The sequence below is a fragment of the Amyelois transitella genome, chromosome 5, assembly GCF_032362555.1.
Source record: "Amyelois transitella isolate CPQ chromosome 5, ilAmyTran1.1, whole genome shotgun sequence".
In the NCBI taxonomy this organism is placed as follows: Eukaryota; Metazoa; Arthropoda; class Insecta; order Lepidoptera; family Pyralidae; genus Amyelois; species Amyelois transitella.
The window spans coordinates 3,426,066-3,437,629 of record NC_083508.1 but is presented as its reverse complement, the minus strand read 5'-3'; the positions used below and the strand labels follow the sequence as shown (position 1 = coordinate 3,437,629).

The window sequence follows — 11,564 nt, the reverse complement described above, 5'->3', positions numbered from 1 at the left end:
AACACTAAGGAACAGTACGATCCACAGTCTGTTTATGGATAATTGACGTCATAATAGAAATAGCCAATCACGTTCGTTTTTAGTCACGTGACAGCTGCATAAAAAAGCCTAATTTTCTGAGACGGATTTTGTTAAAATAATGCAATATTTTTATCTCGCGTTATTACAAATCGCTCCAAAACAATAATATTAAGACTGATGACATAAAAGAAATGTATATTTTTATTACAGTCAAATAGCCTATTTTATTGACATACTTTTCAATTCATGCAAAAATAGGTACAACAAAATTCAATTTGACTTCGCTGTGACAGTAGTTGGAATGTGGTGGAAACGTCAATCAGCTGACGATGGTTTCGTTGTCAATTTGACGACCGATTTAGAAATGTGATGAGAGTGTGGCCAGCGTGCCTTAATTAAGTCTCATGAGTATTACTAAGCCTAAATACTGGGATGGGGGAAATAATGAAATTTTAAAGGGAAATTACTTTTTGTGCCGTGTGGTTCCTGGCACCAATACAAAAAAGAATAGGACCACTCCATCTCTTTCCCATGGATGTCGTAAAAGGCGACTTAGGGATAGGCTTATAAAATTGCGATCCTTTTTTTAGGCGATGGGCTAGCAACCTGTCACTATTTGGATCTCAATACCATCATTAAGCCGAGTAGCTGAACGTGACCATTGTCTTTTCGGGTCTATTGGCTCTGTCTACCCCGTAAGGGATATAAACGTGACTATATGTATGTATGTAAATTACTTTTTCGGCAAGAAACCTGAGTAATTATTTCATTGTATTTCTATTATTTATGACCGCAAAAAAGTGTAAAAAGATGAATAATTTCCATGAATGCCATTATAGACTTCGCGACTTTTATGCCCCAACTAAGAGTCACTATTCTTCCTTTGGTTCTACCTTTTCATAATAATAATTGTAGAGAAAATGTATCTGCCAAGTGCCAATGTCAGTGGCAGTGGCATTTGATGATCTTGAAATTGTTTTGATTTGTAGGTAGGTGTAGTGTAGGTAAGGTAGGTAGGTACTTAAAGAAAACATACACGACTTCCACGGACTACGGAATATCTATGTAATCGTACTTCGTTCTTCATTACACTAATACAGAACGAACTTTGAACTTAGCAGAACATCTATCTAATCATAATAAATTTAAATTGTTGATAAATCTGGAGGCTATTGTTTTAGTAATTCGACGGACAAACAGTGTTCAAATAATAAAGAGAATAAAACGCTACTAAAATGTCTCTAAATAAACTTGTTGGCGGTGATTGCGGTGGAAATAATTCATTAGTTCAATTGTCCAATATCGTGAGTCGAGATGCTTCTATTCAGCATCCAGTATCGCAAGCTGATAAATTTGTTCAAGAATTTATGGGCCAAAACTCACAAGTGCCTCAAACGTTCAATATGAATAAGCTTCTTAATAACATTCCAGAGTTGGATAATGTAAACAAAAATGCACCAATACATCGACCAATCCAGGTACCAATGACAAACAGTCAGAGGCATATTCCTTGGGCACCAGGGCCTTCTACTTCTTTTATGCCTCCTCAAGCTATGATGAGAACATTTTTTATGCCACAACAACCACTGGTTCGTCAACAGCCTGGGGTACAAATTCAATATTTGGATGAATTGGAGACAACTAATGACAATGTGCAAGCTAAAGCTAAGGAGTATGTGGATAGTGTGAAAGATGATGATGAATTAGCATACAATCAATTTATGTCGTTTATGAAGAAAATAAGTGCTGGTGAATTAAATTTAAGTGATAATATTGAAGGTGAACAAAGGAAAGCGAGCAGAGAAGAAATATTGGATGAAATGGCTGAAAAATATAAAGATGAATGGGCAAAACTAAGTGATGTAACAGACTACTGGGACACAGAAACAGCAAATGGTATTCCTAAAGAATATGAATTTAATGAAGGTAATGTGATGTTAGAAAATAAAAGTGCTCTAGAACTGGGCAAGGAGAAACTAAAAATGGGAGATGTCCCAGGGGCGGTTCTGTGTTTTGAGGCAGCGGCTCAGCAGATGCCTGACTCTGCTGAAGCTTGGTTCTTGTTGGGCACCACCCAGGCGGAGAATGAACAGGATCCAGCTGCTATAGTAGCTTTAAAAAAGTCTTTAGAAATAGATCCAAGACAATTAGAAGGTTATATTACTCTGGCAGCAGCATATACAAATGAAAATATGCCTAAATTAGCATACATTTCATTATTAGACTGGTTAAAAGCTAGCCCCAAATATAGTGATCTGTATCCACAAGACATTGATCCTAAAAAACTAGATTTAAAAGCATTGGAGGCACATGTGAAATCTCTATATTTAAAGGCTGCTCAGTTGAATCCATCAGTAATTGATCCAGATGTACAGAATGCATTGGGAGTGTTATTCAACATTAATCAAGAGTATGATAAAGCTGTGGATTGTTTTAAAACTGCATTGATGGTGGCAAGTGATAATGCTAAACTGTGGAACAGACTGGGTGCAACATTAGCTAATAGTGAAAGGTCTGAAGAAGCTGTGGATGCATATCATCAAGCATTAGAGTTAGAGCCAGGGTTCATCAGGGCCAGATATAATGTTGGGATCACATGTATGAACCTTGGAGCCCATAGGCAGGCTGCAGAGCACTTTTTGGTGGCCTTAAATCAACAATATAGATCAAAGAGCTTGCATCCTAACGCATCTATTGATAACAGCTCCTCCACAATTTGGACAACACTAAGAATGGTTTGTTCTTTCATGGGAGAACATGATGTTGCCAAGTTGGTAGATGATAGAAATTTGACTGAATTAAATAAGTTTTTTGAGACCGAATGATACAACATAACATTCATTCATCTTCCTTTATAAATGGGCATTTAATATTTGTTATGTAAATGGAATGGGTCAGGTAAATATTAAGCAATTTATTCAAAGTATATATGTGATAAGATATAAATAATAAATGTTATTCTATTTTTATGATTTGTATTTTTTTTAGGATTGTACTGATTTTCTGTGTAAAAAACTACAATCACTACTGGTCAGTGGACAACCTTGTGGATGATTGTTATAAAACCAACATGGTTTCTGTTGTACTTTTACAGAATTTATTTTAAGATTTTTATTTACTTCCTCCACTGTTTTTGGGTACCTCAGCTGTATAACTCCACCTTGCACTCTGAAAATATGATGATTATTTTTGAGCAGTGTTTGAAGCCCACCACATTCTGCTTTCAAGGCTTTCAGTTTGTCATGTGGAAGAAGTGATACAATTTCACAAATTTCTACAGTTTTCCCAGCACTCCAATCACCATCAACATTGATACCTTCAAGTAAATAATTGGTAACACTGTCTACAATGGATTCTATTACAGATTTATCTATTTGAGTGCAATTTCTCACTCTTTCTACAGCATCTCTTGGCTTGAAATCTTTGACCCATGACTGTTCATCACTATATGTATGTGTTTCTGTTTGTATCAAATGTGTCATATTCCTACAATACATTGTATAATCCTTTTCACCATGAGTTCTTCCTCGTCCAACAAAACAAATTCTTTTGGTACTTGGAATTTTTAGCCTGTCTGTGTGAGTTATGAAGCCGCATGTCTCACACAGATGTTTGATATACTCTAAATATTCTGTATATTGGCTTTTAGAAGAATCTCTACGTTGGTACTTGGTGCCATCAAAGTTGTAAGCACAGCATGGCAGAAGAAAAAAATTGCATTTGTAGGAACTCCTCGCTGCTATGACAGGAATCCATGGGGTGAGTTCGTCAGAATGATTGCCAATTATCCAATCCACTTCAGGAAACAAGTTTGCATCTGATGGTACTATTGTCTTTTCCTAAAAATTCAAAGATTTCCTACTTAAACTTTCAATTTTGGATTTTTTGGTATAACAACTAAGAATATTTCATTTAATTTGTTCTGTCCATGCAACTTCTTCCTCATGACAATAGACAGGAGGAAATAAGAAATACAAAGTAGATAGAAAGTATGAACTTTGTATTGTAATGTCACAAGACCTTATTGTTATTGCACTAATCTTAAATTCTTACCTGTAGTATCACATCTTTGGAGTATAAATCCCAGATTTGTCTTTTCCTAACATCAATGCCTACACCAGTGTGTCCCTCTTTAGTTAAAATATTGACTAATAACCCGTTTCCACATCCCAAATCAACAAAAGATTTTTTTGATTCTACTTTTTCCCATAGTACCAACAAATATGTAGCTATAGCTACATCTTCGTAAACAAATTTGTTAGGGTCAGTACATTCTGGCCAAATCTGTAAATTAATAACAAATGGTATATTTGTTTTTTGCTTCTCCAATAATAAAGTGACTGTTGTTCTAGCTTATGAAGTGTGATAGAGAAAACAAAGAATTATAATTTTATTGGCATTAAAACTTTTGGTATTAAAGCTTATAGGTACTAACTATTTGTGATAAAAAACTGACTGTTTGACATATATGAGATTCCATTTTATATTTGCTGCTGATTTATTAATATCATAATACTTACTTTGACCATTTCCTTTCCATATTTAATTTTAAGCTCATTGTATTTCTGATAGTATTTCTCATTTGAAACTAAAGTTAAAGAGTCATTACAGATACTGTGTTTGGGTGTCCCTAAACATTCTTCTCCCCACTTCACAAACTGGCAAAGGAAACTGCTTATGAGCCATTTATATGTCTGTGTAGAATTATCTGAAAATATCAATTTTACCAAGGAGTATTTTTAAGGTAGAGATATAACTGGATATAACCCAAAATATCTTGTTATGCAGCGACTTACCACATTCACTTTTTATTACAAGGTTACTATTCTGAAGCTCGAGTGAATAAGTGAAATCTGGGCATATTGTTTGACTAGATTTATTAGGTGTGACATTGTAGAATGTAACTATACTTTCATTCTTATTCATGCATACTAACTGAAATGCATGTTGTAAAGTATAAGATTTGGGAAATAACTCTAATAAAATAATTTCTAAGACATCATTGGCTGTAGATTCTGATTTATCACACTCTTTTAGTTGGAATTCTTTTAAAATTCCAGAAACATAGTTGTCATTATTTTCTTTAAAGTCCATACAATTAAGGGGCATGAAAGGTCTGTTTACAGGCCGCCCTAAACACTGAAAAAGCTGTTTACAACCCCATATTCTTTTGTTAATTACATGTGGTTTCTTAAGTAAAATCTGAATTGATTTCCAGAACGATTGTATAGACATAGATGTTATTTTAGTTGTCGTATGTGTCTCAATCATTTTAAATTGCTGTGGACAGTACAATTACTAGGAAAATGCGTTTGTTTCGTTTTATTTGTATATATTTAAAATGAAAACAATTGATTGATTGTATTGTTTTCTTTTTTCTTAATTCGTTCCACGATCACATAAATTAATAAGATTCTAGATTATGTACTAGAAGGTTAGGTTAATTGGCCAAAGAAGTTGTTGATAATATTTGACAGTTTTGGTTGTTATGACGTTGACGTTGACCTCGTAATGCAGTTTTGACATTGACATTTTTCAGGAAATTTGGTTTATAATTTTTTTAGGATTCCGTACAAAAAGGTAAATATCCTCCTATGCTGCCTGTCTGCCACCAGGCTGTAGTATATCATAAACAGTGATGTGATGGGTAGGAACCTGATTTTTTATTTTATTTTGTGTAATATTAAGGGTTGTTGAATGAGTACTCCATTAAATAAACTTCGTTTATTTGCTCAGTATTAAACGGTATTAATACATAAAATTTCAATAAATAAGTTGAATGGAAGAAATGATATAAGGTCGCTTTTCTTATATTAAACATTGGTATTTATCATTTGATAATTTTACTGTGGTAGCTATATGCAGAATTGATAGTAAAGCCCGAGGCGCAGCTAGAGTGCAATAAAGAGTTTACATACATATAATCACGTCTATATCCCTTGCGGGGTAGACAGAGCCAACAGTCTCGAAAAGACTGAAAGGCTACGTTCAGCTATTTGGCTTTAAGGTAGAATTGAGATTCAAATAGTAATAGGTTGCTAGCCCATCGCCTAAAAGAAGAATCCCAAGTTTATAAGCCTACTCCTCAGTCGCCTTTTACGACATCCATGGGAGCGAGATGGAGTGGTCCTATTCTTTTTCTATTGGTGCCGGGAACCACACTGCAGTAATATTAAAAGTTTGTAGCGGGAGCGATGATTCGGGCTCGACCGCCACAATGGGAAGATCTTCCGCCAGGCTAGGTGTTAGGCCTGGGGAACCGCGGCTAAGAAAGAGTTTACAAGCCTTTTATTAGACTGAGGATCTGACCAATTGAGGATTTTTTTATTGCGTACTCTGCGTAAAAACACGTTTTAAAAAAAAAGCCCCGTTAATTGTACCGCTGATGACAGCAATTATGACATATGTGTTGCTGTCAATGTCAATGAAGTCCATCTTTCACCGACTGATCGTTGTCTATCGGCAAAATCATCTAAAACATTTCGCTAAAACAAACAAAATAATCTTATAAATTGTTGGAAATATACCAAATGAAACCTTTGATTGAAAAACTTGTCATTTTATATTGTGTATGAATTATTTAGATGAATGCAAAATCAAAATTTTCTACAAACATAGGTAATGTCATACACTGAGCTAGAGCATGGGTATCAAGGATTACGGCAAGCATCTCGTCAACCACAATTTTACGTCGGAGACGACGGCAACCTTGTACCCATAAGGTCGCCGGTAAGTTCCGCAGCGTATTGATTAGTTAAAATATATTAATTGTTCAAAGTGAGACGTGAAGTCGTTGTATGGGTACTCTTGATTGAAAACAAAGACAAGGCCATTGAACTATTTATTTTTTACATACGTCGTAATATTTCGTTTTTACTATTTACATAAGTTGGTGTAACTAAATGGGATAGAACACTATTTATAAATCAAAGAACAGTCTTAAAATAAATCCAAGGTTACATTAATCTTAGAGGATGACAAACATTGTCTAACACCACTTAAATATTTGCTCACAGCTAACAAAGCTTTTGTTATTCACTGGATTTATAGCTTACTTTCATTTGAGTATTCACTGTGGCACTTGCTCCCATTTTGTATACATAATTATATTTACACAATACAGATATATTCATTGCTCATAGATTATATAAAACTGAATGTGTGTACTGTACAATGACAAGTGAGGTAATGTAATATGTTAATTTATGTCAAGTTTATCTTGGTTATCAAGTGTATTGGTGTGTCAACCAATCGCTTACAAGGCTGTCTCTGTCAGTAATAAGAATTCAGTGATCACAACATAAGTGATAGTAGATAGTGCGTGGATGGAGTGGCAGTGGCTCAAAGACTGGTGGCGTCTGAAGCGCTGGCGGAAAAAAAAGAAGGAGCTCAATGATGATGAGTTCTGTTACTGTGATGATTGTTTACCTGATGTGAGCTTTGTGCACATTTTGAATATGTTTCTTTTTACTGCCATTTGGAATTTTATTACACAATTTATACATCATTCACACAACTCAGTTAAACAACCTTTTGCTATAGTCTTTAATTTTTTTTTCTTTTACATTCTTCTGCATATTACTATGTTGATAATATATACCTTACATAACTGAAGGTTATTATTTTTTTTGGTCTATGGCTTTTAGTAAATATCATTAACACCTTTTAAAAAGATTGCCATCACTGTTTTTGTATAGTTGACATTATCATTTAGATTGTATTGGTGATAAGATACAACTAATTTACTATCAATATAGGTACCAAAATTAGTAAGTAATAGAAAAGAAATATATGCAAGAAGTTATAAGTTAAATACTTTGTGTAACAATAAATATTTGAGCCAACTGTTTAATAGTAAATATTAAATCAGTAGTATATAATTTTTTTCAGTTTTTCTGCTGGTGGCTTTTAAGGTATCCTCATTTGATGGTTTAGTCTTTAAGTCACTTATACAATTCACACATAAATGGAAAAAAACATCCTTTTTTTATCCTTTTGCATGAAGTTACCACTTATTTATAGGCCACACATATAATAAAACAGTTAAAAAAATCTGTATATTCAAAATATATAGTACATAAAAACAAAATTGTTCAATGAAGGAACAGTAGTAGAGTAAGAATTTGAAAAATAAACTGGTCTGTTTGTACACACTAATTTCTGAAACTACTGGATTGATTTGATTGAAGCTTTTCTTGTTATATGGCTATTAACCATTTGCAATATTAAGGCTTTAAATGATATTGAAAATAAGAACACATTATGCAGCACCATGATAGTCCAGCTAAACTAAAGGATGTATAGAAAGACACATTAGACTAATGGTTCAGCCATGCAAACAAAGTAGGAGGCATCAGGCAGTGTGAAAAATTATTTATGAAAAAAAAAAGTTAATTTTGATAATAGACCAAACCCATTATGGCACACTTATAGCTAAATTCTATGAGCAAAAGTAAAACAAAGTCAATACCACAGACGAATATTGAACACTAAGTATACATATTTGTCTAATAAAGCAATTGAAACCCCGTAAATAATTTCAATCATTTGATGAAAATTAAGAGTTACATATTTCTTAGCCATTGATATTTTATCAGCTATTTCAGAAAGGTGCACAACACTTAATGATAATGATTTTTAACTTTTTTCATATAGCAGCATGTGAATTGAATGTGTCAACTAAAATATGTATTGTCATTTCCGATATGATTGTGTACTAATACTGAGGTAGGTATTATGATCTTTTTTCGTGTATGGAAAAATTCCACAAGGTAGATTTTATTGACTAGTTAGTTTGAGTTAGAACTTGATTTGCATCGTTTTTTTGTTGAACATAAGGGCTTTTTCGCGCAAAGAGGATATGAATTAACCCCTTTATTCTCTCTTAGTTAGCAAAACAGTTCTCTGTATTGTCATTTTTGAACTGTAAGTAATTTCTCACAAATTTGCAAGTTTTATTACTACCTAAACGTGAAAAAATCATATTTATTCCTGAATCACATAAACTGAGGAATTTTTTTATAATAAAAATTCAATTAGTGGGTACTACCTAATTTATTACGAGCATGAGCCAGAGCTATTATTTGCTACGCGTAGTAAAAAATCAGAGAGTAGTTCTTTCTCCTTTCTAATAATTTCTATTTCTTCTTGGTACTTAGCTGTTAGTCTTTAAAGAAAAATTTAATTAATTACAATCCAGGAGTGATAAAGTGATTCTGTTTTCTTTACAGGGCGAGTTAGACCTGTGCGACACGTTGGACCCGCAATGCGATGGCGGCGGCAAGAAGGTGGTGGTCGGCGTATGCGCCATGGCCAAGAAGTCGCAGTCCAAGCCCATGAAAGAGATCCTCACACGGCTGGACGAGTTCGAGTACATCAAGATGCTCGTCTTCCCAGAGGAGGTTATCCTTAAGGTTCTCAAGAATATCTAACATCTAAAGTGGAACAAAATATGCTTCGATGCTTTGTTATTATTTTTTAAAGTACCTTTAGTATGGCATTTGAGCTGAATAATAATAATGGCGACAGAAAGTTTTAGCACCGGCGTCGCTTATGCTTAGATAGACAGTTGATTTTATGATATGGTTATGAAGTCCTTGTAAAATTATACTAGAATTCCTTAAACTACCTTATATGTAACGCAAATAGACATGCGCTTGTCTTTTATGTAGAAAAATCCATTTAAATCGACTGTATGTGATATTATCCTGCACTTAGTCTACATTTAATATTCACATTATCATTAAAGCTTAGCGCTGCTGTCACAAAGTGAACGGTTGAAATTGATTATCATATCGATTTCGGCAAAAATATTCAATGATCAACTGTAAGTTATTTTATTCTTATTTGAAAATTTAATATTTTGTTGGGCTTACTTACTACTATAGCCATCCTTCTAAATATAAAAGTTCAATATAATTGCAAAGTGTTCAATATTTTGTTTCACAACAAAATATATTCACTTGTATATAATCGCATCATTTCGACTAACACTATCAATCATTGTATGCTGCATAAATTTCTTACAGTAAAACTTCATTCATATAACTAGCTTGTTTTCTGTTTCTAGTGAAATTGACTATACTATGACGCTTCACTTGAATGGCTTCAATAACTAAGGGTCTCTACACATTGCAACGTTTTAATTGGTCAACATCAACGTCAAAATTCGTAATCCTCTTATAATAGCATTTTAGTTACATGTAAGCCATAGTTTCATTCGGAAAAAAGACTTGTCATCTCGGCACCATCATTGAAATAATTAATGTATAATTTTTTTTTGGTGCTTTATTCCTTCCTGAACTTGCCTGTCCACCATTTCTAGGATGAGATGTTGTGGTCGGTTATTCTCTGTTGGAAATCCGAGTTGGTATACATATACATATATGCATTTCATTTAAACCACTAATAAAGTAATGTCACTACATCGCAATATGCAAGGGCCCTAATTATGTGCTATAACGCGAAGTATCTGGTAACGAATACGCGATTATGGCGCGTTTATACTTTCGCATTTAACAACATTGTATGTACTAAGATTTGCTTGGCTTCAACATTCTGTGGATTTTGTTCGTACGGGCGTGTTTTAGAAGTGGACTTTATAATTAAACTCGTCGTTTGATTTTAGCAACCAGTTGAGGAGTGGCCTATCTGCGACTGTCTAATTTCGTTTCACTCCAAGGGCTTCCCTTTAGACAAGGCTATTCAGTACGAGAAACTTAGGAAACCATATGTTATAAATAATCTACACATGCAATATGACATTCAGGTATATATATACTAGTATTTCTATAGATTTTTTATTTTTTATGTTAAAAGATTTTTTTAACTATGTTTTTGTTTTAAGGATCGCAGAAAAGTATACGCTATTTTAGAGAGCGAAGGTATTGAGATTCCAAGATACGCAGTGTTAGATAGAGATTCGCCTGATCCAAAACGTAAGTATATAGAATAAGTTATACAATATAATGCGCGTAAACTCTAAAACTATTTAATGAAACAAGCATATCAATTTATTTCTCGTACTGGCAATCTAGATAAGATACGACTTAACTCTTGAACAAATCGTTTTAGTGAGAGGTCAGGTCAAGAGTACCCTAAAGCTTACATAAAAATAGTGATAGATGTAAATGAAGCATCTACGAGTAGAAATCATCATCATCTGTAAATTCAAAATTAGTCTCTGACTACCCCTATAGAAAAGAGCTGTGGTCATATGTATATTGTTTAGACGATTAGGAGAAACAAAGGCTACTTTTATTTTTGTATGTCACTGACGAAAAATCATATCGCAAGTGTAACATGTAATAACAATAATTTCTAAAGAAACTTCTCTAATTAACCTTTCAGACCATGAGCTGGTGGAATCGGAAGACCACGTGGAAGTGAACGGCGTGGTGTTCAACAAGCCTTTCGTGGAGAAGCCAGTGTCGGCTGAAGATCATAATATTTACATCTACTACCCCACCTCGGCGGGGGGAGGTTCTCAAAGGCTGTTTAGAAAGGTCTAGACAAATACAAACAAATATTGCATTTGCCTCTCA

At 33.9% G+C, this 11,564-nt stretch overlaps 3 protein-coding genes across 15 annotated transcripts in view; 2 read left to right on the top strand and 1 right to left on the bottom strand.

Annotated features, from left to right (window-relative positions):
* The first annotated feature begins 1,031 nt into the window (after positions 1-1,031).
* LOC106139290 (peroxisomal targeting signal 1 receptor) lies at positions 1,032-2,990 on the top strand. Its single transcript, XM_013340706.2, has one exon. It carries the CDS (start codon positions 1,257-1,259, stop codon positions 2,844-2,846), a length of 1,590 nt encoding a protein of 529 aa, XP_013196160.2. The 5' UTR covers positions 1,032-1,256; the 3' UTR covers positions 2,847-2,990.
* LOC106139273 (probable tRNA (uracil-O(2)-)-methyltransferase) lies at positions 2,466-5,477 on the bottom strand. Its single transcript, XM_013340687.2, has 4 exons — positions 4,818-5,477; positions 4,542-4,729; positions 4,075-4,305; positions 2,466-3,860 (listed from the first exon to the last, which is right to left on the bottom strand). The coding sequence occupies exons 1-4, from the start codon at positions 5,290-5,292 to the stop codon at positions 3,006-3,008; spliced, it is 1,749 nt and encodes a 582-aa protein (XP_013196141.2). The 5' UTR covers positions 5,293-5,477; the 3' UTR covers positions 2,466-3,005.
* Positions 5,478-6,444: 967 nt separating this feature from the next.
* The window catches only part of LOC106138464 (inositol hexakisphosphate and diphosphoinositol-pentakisphosphate kinase), a 27,842-nt gene continuing 22,722 nt past the window's right edge, over positions 6,445-11,564 (top strand). For 3 of the 13 annotated variants that reach the window (XM_060944515.1, XM_060944513.1, XM_060944517.1), the window contains exons 1-5: positions 7,253-7,454; positions 9,252-9,434; positions 10,649-10,789; positions 10,868-10,958; positions 11,371-11,525. In XM_060944515.1, coding sequence (XP_060800498.1) covers positions 7,347-7,454; positions 9,252-9,434; positions 10,649-10,789; positions 10,868-10,958; positions 11,371-11,525 — 678 coding nt within the window. In that variant the 5' untranslated portion in view covers positions 7,253-7,346. Of the gene's footprint in view, positions 6,751-6,857; positions 7,207-7,251; positions 7,455-9,251; positions 9,435-10,648; positions 10,790-10,867; positions 10,959-11,370; positions 11,526-11,564 lie in introns of those variants that run through there. The other 10 variants (XM_060944516.1, XM_060944519.1, XM_060944510.1 and 7 more) reach the window with 7 other exon arrangements.